The following is a 27,288-nucleotide window of genomic DNA, read 5'->3' as shown; positions in this document are numbered from 1 at the left end:
ATGTATACATTTTATATATTTGCTTTCATATACTCAATAAAGAAATGAGCAAGTATATATATATATATATATATATATATATATATATATATGTTTTGTCCAGTTTGTTTAACTAGGTTCTTTTTTTTTTCTACTTTTAGGACGTCTGTTGATGTTTTAGGTCATATTTATGCAGAAATATATGAATTTCACTTTTTTTATTTTTTATTTTTTTTTACTTTTAAACACCATTACTGTATTTGTTTTGTGGATGGCAATAAATACATTCTTTTATTTATTTATTTATTTATTTATTTATTTATTTATTTATTTTTTGAGTATCTACTGGGTTATTTCGTGTCTATATCCAGTTCAGACAAGCTCTAGAAAAGTTTATGTAAATCCAAACAGACGTGTATCTAACCAGAACCCCTCCATGCCAACCTCGGTACATCACACACAACATATACTTGATATAATTTATATTTTAACATTAGCAGCTGTGTATTGTTAACACAGTGCTCTGTAAGGGAATTGATGCTCACTCCTACTTTCAGTCTCAGTGCTGGTTGCTAATGCATTCTTCTAACAACTGCGTGCGCTAATCTCATTAGCTTGTGTATTTCCAAGCTCTTATTAGAGGCTGTTAACATCAGCATGATTGTGTGTCCTGTTTTTATTACTGACATCATCAGTTGTATTGTTCAAAGCAGAATAATTACTCATCATCATCTTTAGAAGATCTACCTGACCTAAAGAACAGTATGATCTGAAGACCTGTACTATATTACCTGTTCTGTACTGGTATTATTAACGATTACTGGCCTATTTATTTATTTATAAAGTATACCTACTATATAGCTCTGCTGTTTTATTCTGTGAAACTGGTCTCATGTGTGCGGCTGTGTGTATGTATGTATATATGTATATATGTATATATGTATATAGGGTTGTCACGATACCAAAATTTTGACTTCGATACCGATACCAACTGTAGTATCACGATTCTCGATACCAAAACGATACTTGGAAGAAAAAAAAACAATAAAAATATCTGAACATAAAATGTTTATTTTTGATTGGACTGTATTGAACACTGAACAATCGGTGCAAACGTTTTTATTCTAAAATGAAACATTTGAACAAAAAACAAGTTTCGTTATTATAACCTTAACTATAACATAATTATCTAAACAATTCCTAAAAACTAAAACCTCTTCTTTTCTGAAACTACACTGTGGGAAGTTTCTTTGCCTGTTTAAGGTTCTTAGCCAGGAAAACAAGTGTGTCCACATGGTCTTCTGTCAACCTTGTTCTCCTTGGACTGCAGATTAACCACACGTGCGTTATCACATGCAGCCTCGAAAATTACGCTTTTAATAAGGAGATAAAGTGGATATTATTTTTTTTTCTGCCTCAGTTTATTTCATGCGCTGTTTGTATATAATTGGGGATTGCAGGAGACTGGATTGATGGATTCTCTTAAGTCTGGTTTTGAAGGTAAGAGCGTGGGGGAGCCGCTGGTGGGGGTTGAGGGGGTGGAGGGAGTGACCTGAGGTAACCCTGCAGCGAAAAACAAGCAGCTTTTAACTCTGAACACGCGCTGTGACGCGCTCTTTCAGCTCTAATTCAGGAACCGTACATCCTACAGTAAAACGGAGCGAATCCGGAGAGACAGACGGTTCGAATGGTGTATAACATGTCCGCATTCGATCAAATATGGACGTACGAAAAACGGAAATATGAAAATTATGATTTCATATTTTCAGAAGCAAGGCATATTTCGCCCTAAATGTTTATTTTCTGAAAGGAGATCCAGCTAAATAGGCTAGATAACTGAAAAGCCGAGATTCTAAGCTTTAAAATGGCATATTGGGTGTCTATATTGAACCTATAACTATTCATAAACACAGCCAGATATTAAATATTATAAATTTCTGGCCCGCCGGCGGGCCAGGGCTAGTAAATCTTAGTAAAGCTACAGACAGAGTGTATCTTGACTAACTCCACTAACCTGTCGACTTCTCAGCTCTTTGTAGAGATCAGGGTGCTTGTCTGCTAAATGCGTAGCCAGGTTGCTGGTGTTCCCTCCTCTGCACTGGATAGACTTATAACACCGTTTATAAACTGGGTTTGTGGTGTTGGTCGGATTCCCTTCTTCATCAGCGATGTAAGCAAAATTTGCCCACACTTCACTCCTCGCGCCCGTTTTGTCCACAAGTCGCGGACGAGAGACATCTGTTATTTTAGACGTCGCCATTCTACACTCGCCGCTGCTCTCTCTCGCTGCTGCTCTGCTGGCTTGCGCGTGCGTGTGTCGCTCAAGCGAGTCAAATGAATCGATTCACACGTGAATCGATTCATTTGTTCAGAACACTAAGTTTATCTGAATCCTGCCACACCGACTGCTGCGGTGTGAATCAGTTTTCTTATGAACTGAATCAAATCGCGCCTACTAATTTGACTCATTTGAAGCTAGTGACTGGGCTATATAGTATCGAAAGCATCGAACGCTAAAGAACCGAATCGTTTGTGATGACGTAGTATCGAAAAAGAATCGAACCTTCGGTACACCGTGCAACTCTATATGTATATATGTATGTATGTATACACAGACGCACACATGGGACCAGTTTCACAGAATAAAACAGCAGAGCTATATAGTAGCTCTGCTGTATGTATGTATATATATATATATATGCTCTCAGGATAGCTACACCTGTATACACTTACCGCTAGGAGCTCTTAAAAGAACAGTGTGCGTATTTCCCCCAGGCCATTTAAATGGTCATCCCCCCATTGTGAGCATGTGTGCAATACCAATGACTTCCTGAGATTTTTATACTCAGCAAATTAAGTTCTAATTCAGAAATCCTTACAACCAAGCTGAGATGTTTACAGTATCCAATTTATCATGCATTCTTTATTCCAGTGCCCCATGTTAAAATATTAGTATTTTAATTAGCATCACTACTATAAATAAAATTGCATTTTAAAGATCTTACATACATTCTTTGATTTATATTTTATTTATATCCACTTTAATAAAAACTTGCATATTAAGAAGAACAAGTGTGATTAATTGTGGTTAATCACAGAATATTGTTGTGATTAAACTGATTTAATTGACGTGATTTAATTTATACTAATCGATTGACCCCACAAAACAAGTTCATATGATGGGGTGGTAAGTCAAACTGAGTGATTTTGAATTAATACTGTATGGGTTTTTTTGCACTGGAACATAACATGTTAAAGGTTATAAAGATGTGTTAAATATTAACATTTAATTTTCTTATATATATTCTTATATATTTCTTATTATATATTTATATTATATAGTGCACAGCACTGCTGTTGTATTATGCACAGTTTTAAAATAGTAAAAGTCTCTCTTTGTGTATATAAACAGCTAAATAAATAAATAAATTAATAAATGTGTGTTTAATGGCTTGTTTTATATTGTGTTGTTTCTGCAGCCTGTCCGAAGGGCACCTATAAGATGTCATCGAGGCAGCAGGAGTGTTTCCCGTGTCCGGGGCACAGCGTGGCCGAGGAGGAGGGCTCGGTGCTGTGTGTGTGCGAGGAGGACCACTTCAGGACCCCGCTGGACCCCCCCTCTGCTCCGTGCACACGTAAGTGTGAGAAAGAGAAAAAGAGAAAGAGAGAGATATAGAGATATAGATATAGTATATATAATAGCAGCATATTGCCTCCTATATCACGTCCTGATAGAACTCATCCATCATGTTAAGTGTCTCTGCCGTTCTGTTGTATTTGTGTGTCCTGCTATCAGCTGCGTGATCCCGTAACCCGTTCTATTGATTCTCTTTTTAATTTTGTTTATGGTCGGAGCTCAGCGCTCGTGGGTAAGAGGTTATCGTGCTTATTGTGGAGGGAGGAGAGAAAAATCCGGAGTTTTACGGCTCCAGCGATTCCTACCCCTCTCTCTCTCTCTCTCTCTCTTTCCCGGCTGTACTGAGATCAGCGATGAGTTATATAGCATCGTAATTGTGCTTTTAATTACAGTATTGATCCCCCTGCTTTTATATCTCTGAGCGGGCTTGTGATAGCATTTATAGAGGCACAATTACGGCATTAATTACATTATTGATTGCGTAATTACTGTTATAAGCAGGTGCTGCAAATCTGTATTTAGAGTGGAGAAAAACAGTGAGAAAGAAGAAAAGAATAATAATTACAATAAGACTTTACTACAGTAAGGGATTTTTTTAATGACTTTTAGATAAATTAGCTTATTTCCTTGTTCTGATTGGCCACCTTTAATATTAGTTTAATGAAAAATGGACATGGCTTTTTACATATATTTTCTATATCTGGGATTTTAAGTTTAATGCTTATTCTAGTTTTTTTGTTAAAAAATTACAGGATTAAAATTGCTGTTAATTTGTCTCAATTAACTTGGTTGTCCTAGTAGATGGCTCAATTTTATTTCTAAAATATACTCCCACCCCTTGTTTTCATGTGCCACTGAAACAAACTACTATATTTTTATGCCTATTATGAAGAAAATGTCCATAAAGCATTGAAATTACTTAAAGCATTAATACTATGGTAATATAGTGGTAATTGTATTTTTTAAAATAAGGAAACTATTTGTGAGTTTCTTTGATTGCTTGAGCTAAGAAAAAAAAGGGTTTAAAGTGCAGTTGCTCCTCAGTCTTTAGCACACTATTGTAGCGTGAACAGAAAATGTCCCTCTAATGAGGAGCTGGGGGAAACGCCTAAGCAAACAAAACTGTAATAAAAAAAAAAAAAAGTGCTGGATGTTAATCGACACCTATTTTTCACCTAAAAAGCGTTTATTTGGGTGAGTTAAGCGCTTCTATTTATTTCAGTTTATTTACAATAAGCTTAGATGTCCAATATTTTTTCTAAGGGTTAGTTTTCAGTGAGGTTTCTCCAGCACTAAGGCTGGGTGCAGCAGCATTTTGGTTTTATAACTAGTTTTTTTTTTTTTTTTTTTAAGAGATCCTTCAGTGTGAAAAAGTGAAAGGTCTGAAAAAGGTTTAAAGTCTATAGATCGTCATGGAATCAGGAAAAAAAAAATGTATGGGTAATTTAGCATAGCCTATTCACCAGCTATACATTATTGGAAGGAAACTACATTTTTTACCCAGAAGGAACCAATGCTAACACAAGGAGAATATACCCAACCTCTCATTGAAAGTGACTGGGGCGAAGATCAAACCCACAACCTACTATATACAGTATGCTTAAGATGTAGTAGATATCACAGCAGCAGCGGTAGCAGTAGAAGTTTCAGCACTAAAAAAAAAAACATCTTGAGTCTAAAATCTTCTGTAATTATAATGCTAGTGGGCAGTTGCTGAATTCCATCAGTAAGGGTTTAAGCGAAACACATTTTTTAGAAGCTTTCATAAATACTGGCATTTTCCAATTAAGCCATAAAGCTGCTCAATTTATTCAGAGAGATGGAACTCACTCATGGGAATATATTACCACTTATACAACTAATGCAGTACATTTGCATACTTGAATATTCATTCGTTTTGTATAAATCTGTTTTTCTGTTTAATAACTTTTATCTTTATCATAACTCTGTGGACCCCAAAGGAATTCTAGAGCATCATTTTGGGTTCCTGACTGACTAGTTTGTGGCTTTATGAAATCAGAAAAACAGAGGAGAGATAAGGAAAGGGTTTCCTGACTTTAGACTTTATAATAAAACACAGTGGATCAACACCAGCAGATGACATGTCTCTCCAAACCATCACTGATCATCAGTAAATTTTACATTTCATTTGTAAATCAAGGGATCAGAGTCTGGAGGAAGAGTGGAGAGACACACAGTCCAAACTGCTTGAGGTCTTGTGTGAAGTTTCCACCAATCAGTGATGGTTTGGAGAGACATGTCTGTCATCTGCTGGTGTTGATCCACTGTGTTTTATTATTAAGTCTAAAGTCAGTGCAGTTTTGTTTTCCCACAAAATCTTACAGCACTTCATGCTTCCCTCTGATACTGACAACTTTTATAGAGATGGGGATTTCATTTTCCAGCAGGACTTGGCACACTGCCCACACTGCCAAAAGTACCAATTGGTCTTATTTAATGTTCAGATTTTCTGAGACACAGATTTTTTTAGGTTTTCATTGGCTGTAAGCCTTAATAATCAACAACAAAAGAAAAATAAATGCTTAAAATAAATATTGTATATCTATATAGTGTGAGTTTCACATTTTGAACCGAATTACTGAAATAAAGATGCAGTAGTATAATAATAAATTGAAGGTGTGCTGCTCTTTGTGTTCTACCGCAGGCGTCCGGGCCACAGCTGCTGAACCTCACTCACGGCCATGCACGAACCAACCTGCTTATATAACTCCTCAGTGTGTTTAATAAAGCACTGAAATCATTAAACACACACAAACACATTTAAAAAAACACAGAACACATGCAAGGACACGTGTGTTAATGTGTTTTGTTTGTAACCTTGTGTAGATGGAATTAAATCTATAATAAAATAAGAGTTTCATTAACCTCATTATCATGTTACCTTCAGAAACTTTCGGGAAGAAAGGAAAAGTCAGATTGCGTAATACTAAAGGAAATATAATGTTTAATAGAAGTCGAGGAGCAGAGTTTATAACAGAAATCTCCTTTCTTCCTGTTTTTTTTTTCTGCCGTCACTGTTAAAATAACCTCAGCCCTGTGACTCATTTGTTGTTTCCATTTCTTTCTTTCCTTTTCACTTTTAGAAAGAACAGGTGAAGGTCAGAGCCGGAAGCTTTTAGACTGCGAGCCTCAGTCTTAAGGCTTATTTATGTTTAAAGTTAAAGTATTGGTAAAAGATACAAAAAATAGCTTTCTGTCCATTTTCTGCATTTATTTCTTCATATTTGTGCACATTCTCTGAAAGTGAATGAAAATAGATTGGCCTGATCTGATACTGAATGAGTATTGGGTCCAAAATTGATGCCATTCACTCATTGGATACCGGACAGATAGATAGGGAAGATGCATTTACCAGACCAGATTCCAATCTACAGCTTAAGCTGACCATAAACACGCTGTAACTAGATAAATCACATTTTTTTTAGATGTATTAATCTGTAATGCTTTAGTTTTAAGGCTTGATTTATATTCAGACTTAAAATATGGATAAAAAATGTGCTCATCTGTGAAATGTTACACATATAGATGGGTCCAGTTAAATTGTCAAATTAAACCTTTTTACTAAAGCACCAGCAAAGGCCAAGACCAGGAGTTCATGTTGACTCTCAATCATGTTTTCCAGAAACGATAAATCTCAGCAGCAACTCAAGCTGTAGGCATAAATGTATCTGAGCAGTGCAGTTTTAGTCATGAATTTACCTCAGCAGTGCAATTTTAGACATGAATATACCTCAGCATTGCTAGACAAGTCACAATAGTAAATTTCACACTTTTAGAAAAGCAGCCACTCTTTGGGTACATAAACAAATGCTCACTGTACTATCCTGGTGCTGTACATCTGGGCAGTGAATCTAGAACGGGCCTATGTGGGAAATGTTAAAGGAAAGTAAACACTGCATTATGACTTCAAATAAATGTGTCATTTTGTAGCCTTAAGAAAAGACTAATCAGTGAGGGTAACCACCAAAAACAGCTTTAATCTGCTAGAGTGTAAAGATCAAAATCTGGGGAAAAAAAAAGGAGGAAGGTCATGTAAAGGTCTGATGAGTCCAGATTGACCCTGTTTCAGAGTGATTGAGCATCAGGGTAAGAAGAGAGGCAGCCTTTATCTATGCCTAGTGCCTACTGTCCAAGCATGTGGGGGCTGAGCTGTGATGTCAGACTCTACCATCATCAATTCTGCAAGGTCTTGGTGAAAAATTAATGCAACAGTGGGTTGAAATAAATGTAACATTGCAGAATCTTGTGGAAACAATGCCACAGTGAGTACTGTATGTGCTATAATCAAAGATAAAGGCGGTCCAACCCAATATTAGAATGTGACTTTTTCATGGCCAGACAGTGTGTATGAAAGTGCGTGTATGAGGGTGAAAAATTTTATATTTAACATGCATATGTTTTTTTTATTTATTTCTTTATATATATATATATACGTATATATATATATATATATATATATATATATATATATATATATATATATATATATATATATATATATACATATATATATATACGTATATATATATATATATACATATATATATATATATATAAAGTGTGTTATATATAAGTGTTGCCACTCAAGGCTGTTGACATCGCCAAGGTAACTTCAGCATATATTAAATTCAGTCCTGCACTGTAATGTTAGAGGTTACCTGCGGAATCAGAGCGGATGAGTGTTTATTTTTTATTGCTTTGAAAGTGAGAGCTTTTCACTTAGTTTTTAAGTCTACTGAATAACAGGGACCTTGAAAGTGAGTGGATTCTTCTGTGTGGGCAGAAGCGGTTTGTCTCGCTAGAAAAATAAATAAAAAAAAAACATCCAGTTCTCCACAGCATCTGAAATATCTCTGCAAATGAGCCAGAGAAGGATATTTCCTGTGATTGCTGTTCTTCTTTGTAAGCATGCATGAAAGGACTGACTATGTTCAAACTGGAAATATGATTTGAGATGACCGTCTGCTTATTTAACTAATATATATATTTTTTAATTACTGTTTTAATGTGATTTTCGAAATGGGATAATCGAGATTGTACTTCTTTAAATAACCTGTAAAGAACTGTTTTACTATATGTGGCAGTGATTTGTACATTTTCCACTTACACCACACAAAAAAGGTCAGACACTAACATTTAGTTGAACCGCCTTTACCTTTGATTTCAGCACTGTGTATTCACTGTGGCATTGTTTTGTTAAGCCTCTCCAACACACATGATTTATTTAAATCCAGTGCTGCATTAATTTTTTACCAAGATCTTGCAGCAGCATTGATGATGGTAGAGTCTGACCACTGCACAAAGCAGCTCTTCTCCATCCAGCACATCCCAAAGATTCTCAACGAGGTTAAGATCTGGACTCCAATCCATGTGTGAAATTGATAAATGATGATCTCATGCTCCCTGAACCCTGAACTCTTTCACAATTCCAGCACCATGAATCCTGACATTGTCTTATCTTGGAATATGGCCGTGTTCATCATCAGGGAAGAACAAATAAATCCATTGATGGAATAATCTGGTCTATATTCAGTATATTCAGGTATTGAGGTCAGCTGACCTCATTCTTTCAGCACATACTGCTGCTGAACCTAAACCTGCAGATCAACTGCAGCATCAACCAACCAACCCCACATCATTTACTTACTTAAATCCAGGTGGGGACTTTTCTTTTTTTTCTTTTTTTTTTGGCTAGGCAGTGTGTCTAATTAAAATGAAATGGTATTTAAATAGCAGTTCCTAAAAACCTGCCAATACCGATTTCATCCATTTTATCTGCATTTCAAAATATTGCCATACATACGGCTCTGGAAAAAAAATTAGAGGCCCACTTCAGTTTCTGAATCAGTTTCTCTGATTTCGCTATTTATAGGTTTATGTTTGAGTAAAATGAATATTTTTGTTTTATTTTATAAACTACAGACAAAATTCCCAAATTCCACATAAAAATATTGTCATTTGAAGCATTTATTTGCAGGAAATGAGAAATGGCTGAAATAACAAAAAATATGCAGAGCTTTCAGACCTGAAGTAATGTAAAGAAAACAAGTTCATATTCATAAAGAGTTTTAAGAGTTCAATAATTAATATTTGGTGGAATAACCCTGTTTTTTAATCACAGTTTTTTTTATGCATCTTGGCATCATGTTCTCCTCCACCAGTCTTACACACTGCTTTTGGATAACTTTATGCTGCTTTACTCCTGGTGCAAAAATTCAAGCAGTTCAGTTTGGTGGTTTGATGGTTTGTGATCATCCATCTTCCTCTTGATTATATTCCAGAGGTTTTAATTTGGTAAAATCAAAGAAACTCGTCATTTTTATTACAGTAAGTGGTCTCTTTTTTAATTTTCTTTTTTAGAGCTGTATATATTGTAAAAATGTTTTTAATTATTGAGATAATATTATTTTCGCCTAGCACTACAACTCAGTGTCTTTACAGAAACCAACATGGAACCAACTGGAAACGTGCAAATTAAAAAAGTGGCTATTGTTTTAGTGTCACCAGTGATGTGTTCATCAATACTCTAAAACCTCAGTGAACCCGTTCATTCGTCAGGCTGTAGTGTGAGTGTGTGAGAGGCCAGTATGAAGCACCTGTAGTGTGAGTGGCCTCAGCTCAAAGCTCAAATCCCTCTGTGACATTTAAATGGCTCCCTGCTGAGGGCAGATTCTTGTCTGACAAACGCTTTCCTCGACCCTCTCCTCCTCCAGCAGCGGGGCAGCACCAATTAATGCCTCTGATCTCTCCAGTGTTCACCCTTTCTCTCCCTCCCTCATGCTTCTCTCCATCGCTCCTCTTATCAGACTCTCTCTCTCTCCTTTCCACTGTGACTCAGTGGTAGTCGCTGCTTCGTTCTGGCCATCTGTTGATGCTGCATCACAATGTTTTATAGGTGTATTCAGCAGCTCCGTGCCACACTTACCTGTGACATTTAGATACTCTGGAAATGTTCCCATTATCTACAGTTGACCTATTCAGTCCCCTCCCCTCCACAATAAATGCATATATAAATAATAAATATAACATATATTTAAGTTTGTGTAGTCACTATATACACTGTCCAAATGTTTGTAGACATCCTTTTAATGAATGCATTCATCTAAATTCATTCATTCAAAGCTTATCTACCCCCTATAGAGAAGTACAATAGGCCTATTAATAATTATTAGCCCCCAAGTATTGAGGTGTGGAGCCATGGATGAACTGGAATGATGGTGCTCCATCCAATACTTCTGGGATATTTGATTGTAGTGAAGATATAAATTATTAATGGGCCTGTTATACTTCTCTATAGGACAGTGCATATAGTGACTACACAAACTACACCAGAAGAAAGCATTCTCTAGACCAGGAGTGTCCAAACTACGGCCCGTGGGTCATTTGCGGCCTGTTTCCTTTTTTGGAGCGGCCCGCGAGGTATTTTAGAAATAGAATGAAAGTTGGCCCGCTGTTAAGCAGGTTTTTATAATGTGAGATTCAAAGTTTGAACGCTAGGTGTCAGAAACGGGCCAAAGAGTCGGAGAGAGTGCTCATTTCTAGCGCAGAAAAACGGGGCAAAGAGTCTAAAAGTGGAGAGAGTGCGCATTTCTAGCGCAGAAAAATTGGGCAAAGAGTCTAAAAGTGGAGAGGGGGTGCATTTCTAGCTCAGAAAAATTGGGCAAAGAGTCTAAAAGTGGAGAGGGGGTGCATTTCTAGCGCTGAAAAACAGGCCAAAGAGTGTAAAAGTTGCCGTAATTAAGGAGTTTGATATTAAGAGACATCATTAAATTAAACATCAATTTGAAAAAAATCTTAGTTTACACAACACTGTCAAAGATAAATAAAGATAGTAAGTCAAGTAAAATGGTGTGTAAATGAAAGTAATCAGGAAAATGTATTATTTAAAGTGGTATATTTCATTATTTGTTTTATTACAGAGTGCGGCCCGTAACTTCAAATATATTTCTCCTTCTGGCCCCCAACAAAAAAAAGTTTAGACACCCCTGCTCTAGACAGTAGAGACAGTTACTTAAACAAAAGCTGGATCAACAGGTTAAACAAATAGCTCAGAATAGTTGTTATTTTTTATGTATGAGTTTGTTTTTTAGTGTCAGAACAAAGCGCTGGATAAAACAGAGCAGCAAATTTGGTTTCAGCATTATTGTTTTATATTTTATATTTTATGACTTTGCATACGTATACATTTGGAAATAAATGTTATTTGATATGCATAAGATTAAGAAATAATCCAGGGGGGTTTGAGAATATCACAGTTTAGCTCTTATCCAATTGGATGCAGTCAATAAAATTAAAGTTTCTCCATTGAATTTTTTTTTTTTTTTTTCATTTTTTTTTCCACATTTATTTTGCAAACTGCCCCTTATAATAATAATAATAAATAAATAATATAATATAATATAATAAATACGTAAGCAAATATTGATTTGAAATATTATCCTAATCTTGGCATCAGCCTCGATGTTGATGATTCTGAAAAAAAAAGCAATTATTGACTATCGATGCAATTCTAATATCATTGTTCATCCATAATAGCAGTATATTGTCTTATTTACAGTATTGTAATATGTATAATGGCTTTGTATTTAATATATATTTAATATGTAAGCCATGTATTGACATGTATTGTATCTCCAGTAATTTTTTTTTTTTTTTCAGTACACAGCCCTAGAAATAAGGAGCGCAATGTAAATGTACAAATTTAAACGAAAGAAAAAGGAGCTCAGAACTCGAGTTTCTCATAAGGTTGAATGGGAACTTTGCCAGCGTTCTGTAAAACGTGTCCACAGTTGCTATAAAAGGTCCATTTGAATAGCAGAATATGGATAGGTCAATTAAAAACTCAGGAAACCCATAATACACTGTGCGCTGCCGGCTGCCTCACTGTATCATTTAGTATTACTCATAATCGCCTCGCGCTCGTGCCCTTTCTCAGGACCTGGCCATGATTCTCAGTGTCAGATTGCGTGTCTCCACAGCTTTCATGGCAAGCTGAGCTTCACCCTTCGATCTGTGCGGTTCAGCTGACAGCGCAAGTGTGTGCGACTCCCCCACTCACACACTCGCACCATATGTGCTCACTCACGCCCACTCAATCCTCCTGAACTCACTGACTGCAAGCCTGGAGCTGTGGAGTGTGCTGCACTCGATTGTTGCTAATTGAGCTACATTATTAAAACAAAGTACAGTTCATTAGTGCGGAATTATGCTGTTTAACCATATTAATAGCACATAATGGAGGTAGAATTGGATTAGGGGGGTTTATGCTCGGAGAATTTAGCTCTACACATGCTGGTTGTGACATTGTTGGGGATGGTATTACTCTGAACAGGAAGGATGTGGTTGAATATTGCAGAGATGATGACGGTTCATGCTAACAATAATTCCGATTCTTCCTTTTCTACTTCTTAAAAGTGTTTTTTTTTTGCACTTTTACTGTCTGAAAGGAGTTAAACAGCTCCAGATTCAGCCTTCAGTCTGGTTGTGCAGTTCAGACTTGTGTACAGCTTTTAGTTTTATTGGATACTCTGTTTTAACACTAATTTATTACCATATTATTACCAAATGTGGTACCTGTTTTTGTCATTACAATACAAATAGGTAAGTAGCACCTAACCAACCATATGGGGTACCACAGCAACCAATAAGGGTGTTTTCACATCAGCACTTTTTGGTCCGGTTAAAATGGACTTTATGGTTTATTTGTACCCTTAATGAGGTTCGATTGAACAGTGATCTGGTCTCAAACTGACTCACCTATCAAATATACTTCTTTTATTTGAGCTTAACTGATAAAAAGGCGCAGTGTATTCTGATATATTAGCCAGATAACGCTAATTACTACAGCTATGTTCACTATATTCACTACTTATTGCTGCGACTCTGGCAATAAGTAGGCAAATGTTCAGCGACTTGTGTGAAAGCAGGTTCACTCTGCCTGACATATCATAGAAACTGCCTAGCAACCACTGAGCAACACCCTAGCAACAACAAGCAACTTCATAGCAAAGTTGTTGCTACAGCCTGGGAAGCCATACAGTAGCATCCACTTAGCAACACCATGAAAAAAAAAAAACACTTTGAATCACCATAGGAGCCACCTGCCTAGCAACCACTGAACAACACCCTAGCAGCAACAAGCTACTTCAATGCAACCACCTGGGATACATAGCATCCACTTAGTTAGTAACACCAGCAACACCATGATAGCAAACATTTTAAAACACCATAGCATCCCCCTGCGATACCAGATACCCTAGCATGTTGGTACCATAGCTACCAATACCTGACATTCAATAGCAGCCACCAAGCAATACTCTAAAAATCACTCCGCAGAAGCCTAGTAACACCAGAGCAACCACCTCTCTTGGACTTTCAGTTACAGATGGCTGTGGCATTGCTATGAATCAAACTCTTGACTTAAGCCAGTGCTTAATATTAGAGTCTCTTTATTCTGTACTAAATTTTAACTGAATTGTTTCTGCTTCTTTTCCAGGACCCCCGTCTCCTCCCCGAGAGCTGGTCTACAGCCTCAAACAGTCCACCCTTATCCTAGAATGGGCGGCACCCAACGACTCAGGTGGACGAGGGGACCTGAGCTATACCGTGGGCTGTCGGCGCTGTGTGGGGCCACCACGGGCTCCTCAGACCCAGTGCGAGCCGTGCGGGGCCAGCGTGGGCTTCGTGCCCCAGCAGAGCGGCCTGACCGAGCGCACGGTCAACGTGGTCAACCTGCTGCCCAACTCCAACTACTCCTTCAGCGTGGAGGCTCGCAACGGCGTCTCAGAGCTGCTGCCCAACAAACGCTTCTACACCCAGGTCAACGTCTCCACCAGCCTACCAGGTACCTTTCATACAGCGCAGAATCTGAGGGGCAAATGTTTCTGCTATACTAACATGTATGGCTTTCTCCAAATCTTGTTGGGATCTAATCCCTTGACCTTGATTTGGGCTGTTTAAGGTGACAAAAAACTGGTTTAGTGACTATCTCTATTCTTAAATACACCCAACCACCCCCATGTTTCACAGTTTTATGCTAACACCACTCGAGGACATGCTTTTTTTTCACATGCATTTCTTTACTAGCTAAGAGATACAGAACAAATATGCTGTATGTTTGATGTTTTTGGACACTTCATCTAATCAATGGATTAAAGTTGCACTCATAGTGCAGTTTCTGATATTCTGACTCCTGTTCGGATTACAGTATTTTCCGCACAATAAGGCACCCTTAAAAATCCTTTAATTTTTCTTTAATTTTCCTTTAATTTTCCCAAAAAGCACCTTATAATCCAGTGTGCCTTAGATATAAATTTTACCAGTCAGGTTGTAAGGTTGTAAAGCCACTCCGCTGAAGTACAGCATTATACAAGTGTTTCAGTGAAGTTTCTCAAACACCAAGGCTGGAGCAGTTTTAGCATTAGCCGCTAACCACAGTGCTAGCTCTTTCGCATTTAGAGGTGAGTATAGTATATCAAACTGTAACAAGCTACATGCGGCGAACCATTAGCTGATACTGGAACATTCTGGGTTCCTCAGTCTACCACTATCGGGCGGCATTTACTAGCGCTGCTGCTAACCGTGCTAAAATATTGGAAATCTAAACTTACTGTAAATAAACGGAGGCTCTTTACTCAATCAATTAAATGGTTTTCAGGAGAGAAATCTGTGAAGATTAACATTCAGCGCTCTATTCACCTACAGTTTTGTAGTCGAAACCCCAAAGGAAACATTGTGACACCCTTGTTCCTTACTATTGTCCCCTAAAATGCGCCTTATAATATGGTGCGCTTTATAGGAAAATACGGAATATTACATATTTTGGAATAATAACACATTGTTAAATCTAAATTTTATTGTTCTCATCCAAAAAGATGTTTGTTAGGTCCTGTAAATCCCGTAATAAAGCCAAAATGTAACCTTGTTCAGCCTTCATGTACAGTCTACTGTGCGGTTCTGTTTAAAGGGAAGAACTTTGTGTCCAGAACGAATTAAGTGGTCCAAACAAATCTGCTGAAGTCATTACATGAAGCACCATTTATCATCTGAGCTTTTGTTGTTCCTAAAGCAGCTTTTCAAGTGCTGCTCCTCATCTGTTACTGTTGCAGGAGTGTGATTTGTAAGAACACCGGGGGAAATATTTCCGGAGCTTTCCAGCCCTCCACAGCTATTACTGTTGACCAGTGTTGACCCCCAGCCTCCGTTTAGAGCTCTAGTGCTGTGCAGGAGTGGGGAAATAGCCTGCCCCGCTATCAGATTTGGTCCAAAACACAACATTTTCATTTCCTACCTATAATGCCAGAGCAGGCGGCTCTGTTCCCCTTCACTTGACTCGCGAGGCTTTTCTTTGTTTGCAGTAAACTTCGTTCTGATGTGGAGCGGCTTAAGAGGAGCTTAGCGGGTCTGGCTTTCATGCTTCGTGTCTGTGAAATGTTTAGGCTTTATTTACTGCAGAATGGACAGTTTACTGGATTTTTCTTTCTCATAATACTCTACTTAAAAAGGCTTTACTGTACATGAGATGTCCCTGTCCTTGACACCATTACTGTATAATCTTTGTTCTTTTTATACACCACACTGTGTAAACTAGCCATATAGTGTATAGTGTAGTACACTGACTGACATGCAAAAGGTTTTACCTCAGGGATCAGCTTAGAATCACCCACGTCCTCTCTAAATATTAAGACACCACTTTGATCAGGTATCCCCACAGGGTGATGCCGCCCCCACCATGCTTCACTTTTGGGTTCAGTTTGGCTGAATAGTGTTTGGCTGAACACTAGAGTAGTGATTTAAACCTGTGGGCCAGAGGTACTGCAAGAGGCCCTAGGACAAAATTATTGTTCTATTTTGCAGCGTAAATTAAAGAAAATATATATATAAATAGTTCAGGAAATGAAATTTAAGATGTGAAGTTAATTAATAAGATGACAAGTTCATTTATTTGCAAAATAAAACATGTTAAGTTCGAGCTATGTCTAAAATGAAAAGCTCCATGAAGCTAAAATTAAAAGCTCCATGCAGCTAAAGTTAAAAGCTCAGTGCATTTAAAATTAAAGCTCCACATGGCTTAAACAATTAAAGCTCATTGCAGTTAAAATTAAAGCTTCGGATGGCTAAAATTAAAGCTCCTCACAGCTAAAATTAAAAGCTCATTGCAGTTAAAATTAAAGCTCTACATGGCTAAAAATAAAAGCTCTGCACGGCTGAAATTAGAAGCTCTGCACAGCTGAAATCAAAGCTCCACATGGCTAAAATTAGAAGCTCTGCACAGCTAAAATTAAAGCTACGCATAACTAAAATATAAAGCTCCGCATGGCTAAAATTAATGCACCACACAGCTAAAATTAAAGTTGCTGCATAACTAAAATTAAAAGCTTAGCACGGCTAAAATTTAAGCTCCACATGGCTGAAATGAAAGCTTTGCATAGCTAAAATTAAAAGCTCCACACGGCTCCATGCACTTCGCCGGTGTACAGATGTATCTGGCAGCTAAAGTAATGGAAACTTTTGGGGTAAAATTAGGAAATACAAGTACATACCACTCAGAGATGTGGTTAAAATGGTTTTAATTCTCCGTATACTAAATAAATGTGTGGTTTAAACCGGGGGCTGGGTTGTTGGGTGGGTTTAGTATCTTTAGTATTTTTATTTCTTGGACCACACACAACTCCAGATTAAACCCCCAGATATTGCAATTAATGAATGCACCACAAATAAACACACACACACTTTCTCTTGTTTGTAAAGACTGACAGGCTGTGCTTTAGAGGTTACCGTCCTTGACTCCTGTCCTTGGGCAGCTTTACTTCCAATCGATTTACAGTTCAGTCGACAAAACCGCACTGAAGCCCATGAAAATCTGTATTTACCAGGACCTGTGGTGTCTAATACCACCTTAATTCTTTAATCTCAGCAGACCCTTGCTTTGTACTATCAGTCTTTATCAGCAGAACCTGGAAAGCTGGCCTGCTTCATGTTTTCGGAACTGCTCGTCACACAACTCGTTGTGAAGTGATGTTTAGCTCACATAGACTTTCACACCAGATCCACAAATACAGATCAGTGTTCGCTTTTTATTAACTTCTCATGATCTGACAACTTACACCTGAATGAAGATTTGTCAGCAATATGTGCAATTGCACACCTGTGTCAGCAGTGGGTGCAACTGAAAGTATATGAATGCATTGCAATAAACACTGTGTAGGAATTTATTTTCCAATTACTACTCCCCAGTCACACTCACGTGGGTTGCCAGATAGACACACAGTGACATGCGACAAAGCGTCTAAATCTGTAGCTGATCAATGAATAAACCATTGTATATGTTTGAGTGTCCGACATGACCCCTCTACTACACTACTAATAGTGGTGGTGGTAAATTACTCAGCTATGGTTAGCAACCTTACTGAAGCTCAATGATTACCTGTTCAGCAGATAAATAGCCAGCTCTCCCGTTCCCATGGCTGCAGCACAGCGTTTGCTCACTATTGTTCATACCTGGCAATCCTGAGTGTGGAAATGGGACTGGGGCAACGATAGTGGGCACATTCGGAAGGCTAAAACCCACACAGATTTTTGTGACAAAAATACTGTTTGAAACTCTGTTGGTACCAGCTGACTGTTTCTTTAATATCTGATGTACTCTGATCATGTTATGAGAACACACTGCTCCCATTAAACCAAATTAATTTTGGGGGGTGTTTCCTGTTCAGACCAGTCCATTCATAGGTTTGTTGATAGACTTGGTGCATATCTTAATGTTCTGATTGGATAAACAGTATACTTTTTTTTTCTTTACTCATTCTATGCATATGGTGTGTTTTTATTTTATCACTTTATTTTATACTATGATATACACTTTTTGATTCTATAATTTGCTTTAAAAAACTTCACAAAGTATCACAATATATTGAATCTTAACACCTATGTGGTGTGAAACTTATCGGCAGTTCTTGCTAAAACACAGGCTAATCATTCTGTAAGCTTCCAAGAACCTGGTCAGACAGGTATTATACAAACTGTATATGTGCATTTGCACATCTGTGTCAGCCAGGGCTGCAATTTAAAGTCCTCGAATGCATTTATTGGAAGGGCCGTCCACAAACATTTGGCCGTATAGTCTATCCCAAGCTGTTGAGATAATCATCGCCACAGTCTGTAAGCGATATGAGCATTTTCTGCTCAATTAGATTGGAATCAAGATTAAAGTTATATCATAAGATCACTGGCTGTGAAGATAGCTGCTTTTATTTTGGCGCAGAGCCGTAGTCAGTAATCACAGGCATGCTTTACTGCTGGAAAACTGTAGAATGAAAATGATGTAGATTTAATCTTAATGACTGTTTTTTTTTTTACCTGAGGTAATGTTGGGCTTTTTTTACTTTGCCTACAATCTGAGACACATTTAACAGATGTTTAGTGTTTTATGTAAGAACTGGACAGAATGCAGCCATCCAAGATGATGACTTTGCTTTGTGTGTGTGACTTTACGCTTTTTAGAAGCAGGTCTCAGGGAACTGGGCTATATCTGATCTTTTTATTTTTGTTTGTGCATTCATATGTGCACATATTGTGTGTGTGTGTGTTTTATAGGGGTGTCACGATTTCGATATTTTATGGAAATCGATCAAAATTATGTCATGGTCTCGAGCATGGAAGTCAAAAAGATGTTTGACGAACCTTCCCTCTAAGCGCTACGCAAATGTCGCAGCACACTGTAGCCGACGCCGCGAACATTGTGACTGCTCAAAGAGCTGCCCTTTCTCCAGATAATGTGGACATTCTCATCTCCTTAAAGAAAAACTTTAAAATATAAAAATAACAGTTGTTTTGTCTAGCCTCGAATATGTTAATAGTTTTGGTACCTTAAGGAGCATCTTTCTCTCAGATAAAGTTAATAATATATCTTTATTAAAGTAAAAAAACATGTAATGCTCAGTCTTATTTTTCATGTTTAACTGTTATAGTAGGATAGAGTTCAGTTTGTTAAGGCTCTAATTGTTCTATTATTTTGTACATGACTGTTCCTGTATTTTTGTATTATTTATTTTGTTATGTTGCACATTGCTGTTTTAATAGTGCACACTGCTGCTACCAAAAAAAGCCACTAGATGGCATTACATATATATCTTAATTAAATTATTTAAATTTGACCATTAGTGCCTAATGTGATGTATTACAGATCACTTGTATCACTTTGCATCACTCATATCATGCCCACCTTTTGAAATAAGATATTGTAAAATTTATGAATCAAACCAATGACTGACCGTAAAGTAATCTAAACCTGGCATAGGCCTCTCTGCTGTAAAAAAAAAAAAAAAGAAAATTGAGAATCGAATTGAATCGTGACCCTAAAATAATAATCAAAATAAAATCGAATCGAGGATTTAGAGAATCGTGACACCCCTAGTGTTTTAGCTTGCGTGTGAGAGAGTAAGGCCTTGATCCAGTTCAGAGCTGACCAGTTACAAAATGAGGTTGTATAAGAGCAACATCTGGAGGCGAGCGAGGTTGTGTTGAACAGCTGGTGCACGTAGAGGACAGGCACACATGCAATTATACACACACACACACTCAAACTACAGGAAACCCAGGCACTGAAATGACCCACCACACACACACACACTTCTGATGCACAAGTCACAAGTGGTGTAGCTAAGCACATCACACACCCCGGCCCCGGCGTGTTCCTCCGTCTCTCTGCTGAAGCTCTCGCTGATGTATTGTGGGAAGAGTCTTTAAGCTGGAGTTCTGGGTAATTCTGTAAGCGGTGCTGCTGTTAGCTGTGTGTAAATGAAGCACTTCTCTCCTCATCAGAGCCGTGGAGCCGATGCCGCTCCGCTCCTTCATCAGCGCTGGATTGCGGGGCAGTTATTTAGCTCTCATCTCCGGCTCCTTTCATCATTTCCATACACTCCCTCTCTCCTACTGCTGCTGACTGACTGCTGCACCACTCACACACTCTCACTATCACTCTTCTCTCTGTCTATCTCTCTCTCTCTCTATATCTCTCTTTCTCTCTCTCTCTCTTATTATTTATCTCTCTGTCTCTCTCAGTCTTTATTGCTCATTCAGTCTCTCACTTGCTTGTTGCTTTTCCTCTCTCTCTCTATCTGCACTATTCCAATCTTACAGTCTCTCCCTCTCTCTCTCTCTCTCTCTCTCTCTCTCTCTTATTATTTATCTCTCGGTCTCTCTCAGTCTTTATTGCTCATTCAGTCTCTCACTTGCTTGTTGCTTTTCCTCTCTCTCTCTATCTGCACTATTCCAATCTTACAGTCTCTCCCTCTCTCTCTCTCTCTCTCTCTCTCTCTTATTATTTATCTCTCGGTCTCTCTCAGTCTTTATTGCTCATTCAGTCTCTCACTTGCTTGTTGCTTTTCCTCTCTCTCTCTATCTGCGCTATTCCAATCTTACAGTCTCTCCCTCTCTCTATCTCTCCCTCTCTCTCTCTCACTCTCTCTATCTCTTATTATTTATCTCTCTGTCTCTCTCAGTCTTTATTGCTCATTCAGTCTCTCACTTGCTTGTTGCTTTTCCTCTCTCTCTCTCTATCTGCGCTATTCCAATCTTACAGTCTCTCCCTCTCTCTATCTCTCCCTCTCTCTCTCTGTCTCTCTCTCTCTCTCTCTCTCTGTCTCTCTGCTTGTTTGCTCTTGGCTTTACCTCTCTTTCTCTTTGATCATACGCTTGCAATCTCTCTCTCCCTCTCTCTCTCTCTCTTGTCTTTCTTGCTTTTCTCACATCTTGTCTCTCATATCTCTTTCTCTCTTGGTCAGTCTCATTCTTCCATTGCTTTTCTGCTCTTGCAATATGTCTGTCTCCTGCTTGTTTTTGTATCTCTATCCATCCATCCATCCATCCATCAATCCACCCATATACATCTCTGTCTCTTTCAATCTTCATTGCTCACTCATTCAGTCTCTCGCTTGCTTGTTGCTTTTCTCTGTCTCTCATGCTCTGTCTGTGCTATTTATCTTAGTCTCTTCCCCTCTTTCTGTCTCTCTCCTTCTGTCTCTCTTTCCCTCTCTTTATCTCTCTCCCTGCTCCTATTGCTTGTATGCTCTCGGCTTTTCCTCTCTTTCTCTTTGATCTTACACTTGCAATCTCTTTTTCTTTTCAGTCTTTCTGTCTGACTGTCTCCTTATATCTCTCTTTCTCTTTCTTGCTTTTGCCATATCTTTCTATCTCTGTCTTTTTCTCCTTTACTCACTTTCTCTTTGTATCTCTGTCTTTCTCTCCTTTACTCACTTTCTTTTTGTATCTCTGTCTTTGTCTCTGATCTCTTTTGCTCACATTTAGTCTTATTCTCCCTTTGCTTTTCTGCTCTTGCAATCTGTCTCTTTCTCTCTCTATTTGCATCTCTCTATCTCTCTCTCTCTCTCTCTCTCATATTTCTAGTGAATTGACTCCTTTTAAATAGCTAATATTGTTACAGTTCCAGACCATTGTTTGTTAGCAGCATTCGCCTAGTAAAGCACTTCCTCACATATTAGTATTTCTGTAAAATAGATATATTCTTTAAAACTAACCTCCACACAGGGTTTTAGCCTGTGCTAGCCGTGCGTATGCATGCGTCTGTTTGTGTGTGTGTTGTTTCAGGCCTGTGTTTGGCCTCGCTCTCCGTGCTCTCCGGCAGTATGGCATAAAAACTAGAGCTGACCTTTATGAATAGTGCATCAGCGGCTTTGAGGTGAGGCCACACTCGGCCTATCATGTGCCCGGCTCACAGCGCCCTCCGTTCTAAACCTGTTAGCCTCCCTCCAGCCCTCCATCCTCTCCTTCTCCACTCTCTCAACCCTCCGCTTTCTCTCTCTCTCTCTCTCTCTCTCTCTCTCTCTCCACTCCTGATATTGAAATCCTGAGCCCCATTTAGAGGATAAGGGCGGGTGATATTTAGCCGTGGTAAAGAGAGACGGTGAGGGAGAGGGGGCTGTAAGCTGCGGTAATGATTCTAATGGCTCAGAATGAAGGACCTGGCCCGGGTTCGGGTTTAAGAGTGGCTGCCTGTGGCTGAGAGGAGAGAACCCTGACCAATAGGATTTCCCCAAAACCACCCAGAGGGGCTTTATCAGGCCGGAGCAGGCCCAGGGGAGGCGGTAGCCAGGCTGGGACAGGGGTAGACCCTCAGGGAGGAAGAGTGTAGAGAGGTTAGAAAGAGAGACAGAATTATATTAACTCTAGCACTGCTATTACTGTCTCTGAATATATGTTGAGCTGTGAGCAGCTAGCAGCTCTCTTTTTAGACTCGCTTTACTTTACTTTATACAGTCATGCCAATAAAACGCTCTTAAACTGAATTAGGGCAAGAGGGAGAGTGTATTTAGGGTGAGTTAGAAGTTGGCCTAAACCCTGAAAGGGATCTTTTCAGCCAAATAAACAAGAAAAAAGGTGTGAATGTGCCAGAAAAAGTGTTTTTTGTTAGTCTCTTACCATAAATACAGTATATTGGATATCCAGGAATGTCAAAAAAAGAACATGAGATTTTTACATTATGATAGATGTATATACACAGTATTATGGCACCACATTATTTGATAATTACTCTAAAGCATTAGCAGAATATTAATAATAAACTGAAGTGGACATTATAATATATAACAGGTCACTAACTATAGTATGCATGCTCTAAAATCCTGAAAGGGATTAAACTAGAATTACATTGTATATGTTTTTTTTTTTGTTTGTTTGTTTTTTTTTCTGAGCTGGATTACTTGCTTATAGTCACTGACAGGCTAAGATCTTGTTAGATTGTTAGATTTACAAATAAAATGCAAAATTTACCAATGGTTTGGAGAGACATGTCATCTGCTGGTGTTGATCCACTGTGTTTTATTATCAAGTCTAAAGTCAGTGCAGTTTTGTTTTCCCACAAAATCTTACAGCACTTCATGCCTCCCTCTGCTGCTGACAACTTTTATGGAGATTTGGATTTAATTTTCCAGCAGGACTTGGCACACTGCCCACACTGCCAAAAGTACCAATTGGTCTTAATTATATAATATTCTAATTTTCTGAGACACTGATTTGTGGGTTTTCATTGTTTGTAAGCCATAATAATCAACAATAAAATAAATAAGCGCTGAAATTAGATATACACTCTGTGTTTAATACATCTATATAATATAGAAGTTTCACAATTTTAACTGAATTACTGAAATAAAGTAACTTTTCAATGATATTTTAATTATTTTTGAGATGCTCTAGTATATGAGTTATATAATGAGGTCCTGACTGTCGATATTGCAGATGGAATACAGTTCTCCTACCCAGTAGCAGAAACATATGGCACAGTATTTCCTGCACCTAGCTGTAATATTTACACACAGAATGCTGCCCCCACTTTTTTATTACGCCTCCATAATATCCTGGAACGGCTGGAAAGATGATATTAAATTTTCATCAAACGTGAAGGTTTCATATGAACATTCATGTGAGGGTAACTCTTGGTCAGGCACTGTGTTTTGAATATTAACCTTATCTTACCGAGCATACTGATCCGTTCAAGGGCTTTGGAGCAAGCTAATCCGTGTTAGCATGAATGAAACGAATCCATGATTATTACACTCTGTGTACTAGTGCATCTCAAAAAAAAAAAAAAAAAAAAAAGAATATTATTAAAAAATTACTTTATTTCAGTAATTCAGTTCAAAATGTGAAACCCATGTATTATATAGATGCATTACAAACAGAGTGATCTATTTTATGGCTTACAGCCAGTCTCAGAAAATTTGAATATTATATAAGAACAATTGGTACTTTAGGCAGTGTGGGCAGTGTGCCAAGTCCTGCTGGAAAATGAAATCCCCATCTCCATAAAAGTTGTCAGTAGCAGAGGGAAGCATGAAGTGCACTGAATTTAGACTTGATAATATAACACAGTGGATCAACACCAGCAGATGACAGACATGACTCTCCAAACCATCACTGATCATCAGTAAATTTTACATTTCATTTGTAAATTAAGGGAGCAGAGTCTGGAGGAAGAGTGGAGAGACACACAGTCCAAACTGCTCGAGGTCTAGTGTTGAGGTGAATTTTCCTTTTAAGTGGAACATTAGTTTTTAATAGTAAACTGGGTTTTGGGGAAGATTTACATGGATTTCCCCTCAAAATATTCTACACAAACACACACACACACACACACACACACACACACACAAACACACTGCTTATACATTCTATAATAGAGGTCTAAATGTCAGATTAGTAAAATCCATATGCCTGATCTGGCAGATCAGAGCAGAGAGAGGGCAGCTGTGCACCCTGGCCTGGATTTCATGCTTTGATGGATTGCTCAGTTACACACACACACACACACACACACACACACACACAGCATGCATGTACTGTATCTCTGTGTCATGGAGATGTGTCACCGCGTGTGTGTGTGTGTGTGTGTTAGGAGGGTATCAGTAAGGGGGATTGACATTTCCGTATCTTCAGAGGATGCAGGCCGCCTGTTTTAGCCCCCCGGCTCCTGTGGAGCTCTCTGGGGCCCGGGGCCTCCTCAGGGCCGCTACAGGACCACTGCAGCCAAAGGCAAGAGAGAGGGGAGTAAGGAGATGACACGGGATGAAGGACAGCAGGGCGAAAACACAGCCGAAAAAGAGGGAGACAGAAAGAGAGAGAGAGAGAGAGAGAGAGAGAGAGAGAGAGAGAGAGTGGAATGAGAGGGAGAAAGAAAGAGAGGGGACAGTGTGACCCAGTGTTTGTTTTTGTTTTTTTTTTGTGTCCTTTTCACCCTTTTGTCTCATTTTTTCTTTTTTGCCATATTTTCCTTTTCTCATTTTTTTGTATCTTTTCCTTTCCTGTTCTCTTCTCAACTTGCATTTGCTTTGATTTGCTTCTCTTATGTTCTCTTCATATCCTGTGTTGTCTTGTCTATACGCATCTCCTTTTGTCTTTTTGTCTCAGTCTCCTTCTCTTTGTTTTTTTCTCTGTTCTAGTCTCTTCTCTTCTCATTTTGTTTTTGTCTATTATTTCTTATTCCCTTCTTGTCTTGTCTCTTCTTGTCTCTTCCATCTGCTATGCTTCTCATCTTCTCTCCTCTCTCATCATACTCTATTGTCTCTATTTTGTTGTTTTATTTGCTTTGCCTCTGATCTTGTCTCTTTTTGTCTTGTCATCTCTATTTGCCTTTTGCCTATGTCTCTTATTTATTTTCATTTTTGTCTACTTTATTCTCTGTGTTCACCTTTATCTTGTAGAGTCTACTCTGTGTTGACATGCTTTCCTTTGTGTCTCTTTTCATTTGCTTCGTTTCTTGTTTGTTTATATATTTTAAGTTTTGCTTCTCATCTCGTATAATCTCTTCTCCTCAATTTGCCTCTCATCTCATCTTCCCTCATCTTTACTTATCTCCTCTTTTTCCTTGCTTTTATTTTTGTCTCTTCTCTTGCATTGATGTTTCTCATTGTTTCTTCCTGTTGCTTTGCTTCTCATCAAGTCTCACATTTTGTCTCGTTTCTTCTCTTCTGTTCTGCTTCTTCTGCTTTGATTCTCATCTGGTCTTGTCTCATATTGTCTCTCTTTGCCATGTCTCATCTTGTTTCTTCTCTTCTGGTCACGTCCCATTGCTTTGATTCTCTTCTTGTCTAGTCTAGTCTCATCTTGTCTTGTTTCTTTTCTCGCCATTTTTCTTACCTTTTCTTTTCTTGTCTGTGGTTGGTCGGTTCTCTGTCTGCTCATGGCTCGTCATGAGGCTTCTCTTGAACGAGTGACCGACTCTGACACACACACACACACACACACACACACACACACACACCTGGATATGCTGTAGGATCACCAGAGGGCTGTGTGAGAGTGTTGCGTGTGCATGTGTGTGCACATGCCTTTTATCTGTATGAAATAAAATGAGCACATGCCTCTTTCTCTCCCCCCTTTCTCTTTTTCTCCCCCCTTTCTCTTGCTCTCTCTCACTCTCTCCTGCTGAGGTCTTCACTATACAGCTGTCAGGCGTGTGCTTAGGTGCACTTGTGTGTGTGTGTATTTCTGTGTGTTTGTGTGTGTGTGATGGAGATAGACTTGAGTACAGTGTGACATTGCTCAGCATTGCATTCTCTCTCTCACTCTCTTTCTCTCTCTCTCTTTGTGTGTGTGTGTGAGAGAGAGAGAGAGAAGCATTAGGGGGTTGATGAAATGCTCCTGCTGTGTCATGATGAGATGGATGTTCTTATGGTTTGATTGACAGCTGTCTGTCACCACATGGGGGAGGTGTCAGTCATAGCAGTTGCCACAGTAACGGTTAGACCTCCCATCCTTCTCTCTTACACTTTTCCTTCTCCCTCACTCCTTAGACTCTTTGTGTGTGTGTGTGTGTGTGTGTGTGTGTGTGTGTGTGTGTGTGTGTGTGTGTGTGTGACATGGAGGGAGAGGAGGAGACCTGTTTACTATTCACAATAAAACTTTTTGCACTTGCCATGAACTTTTCGAAAGAGCTCCGTTCAGCTGAAGTGTGTATGTGTGTCTGTGTGTGTGTGTGTGTGTGTGTGTGTGTGTGTGTTGGTGTGTGTGTGCGCGTGTGCTGTCGGGCTGTTGGCTGACTCTGCTGGAGTTTTTCGGAAGGAAATGAAACTGCCTCATCACCGCCTGGACAGCCGCCATTCACCTCCAATCCCCTCTGAAAGAACTGCACCCAGCCT

At 38.6% G+C, this 27,288-nt stretch overlaps 1 protein-coding gene across 2 annotated transcripts in view; it reads left to right on the top strand.

Annotated features, from left to right (window-relative positions):
- LOC103043304 (ephrin type-A receptor 7) overlaps positions 1-27,288 on the top strand; it is a 194,765-nt gene that overhangs the window by 125,031 nt on the left and 42,446 nt on the right. For both annotated transcript variants that reach the window (XM_022676106.2, XM_022676117.2), the window contains exons 4-5: positions 3,459-3,614; positions 14,133-14,480. In XM_022676106.2, the coding sequence (XP_022531827.2) occupies positions 3,459-3,614; positions 14,133-14,480 (504 nt within the window). The remainder of the gene's footprint in view (positions 1-3,458; positions 3,615-14,132; positions 14,481-27,288) is intronic.

The sequence above is a fragment of the Astyanax mexicanus genome, chromosome 19 (genome assembly GCF_023375975.1).
Source record: "Astyanax mexicanus isolate ESR-SI-001 chromosome 19, AstMex3_surface, whole genome shotgun sequence".
NCBI classification, from domain to species: Eukaryota; Metazoa; Chordata; class Actinopteri; order Characiformes; family Acestrorhamphidae; genus Astyanax; species Astyanax mexicanus.
Note: the sequence above shows the minus strand (reverse complement) of the source record. Positions and strands in the feature narration are given on the sequence as shown.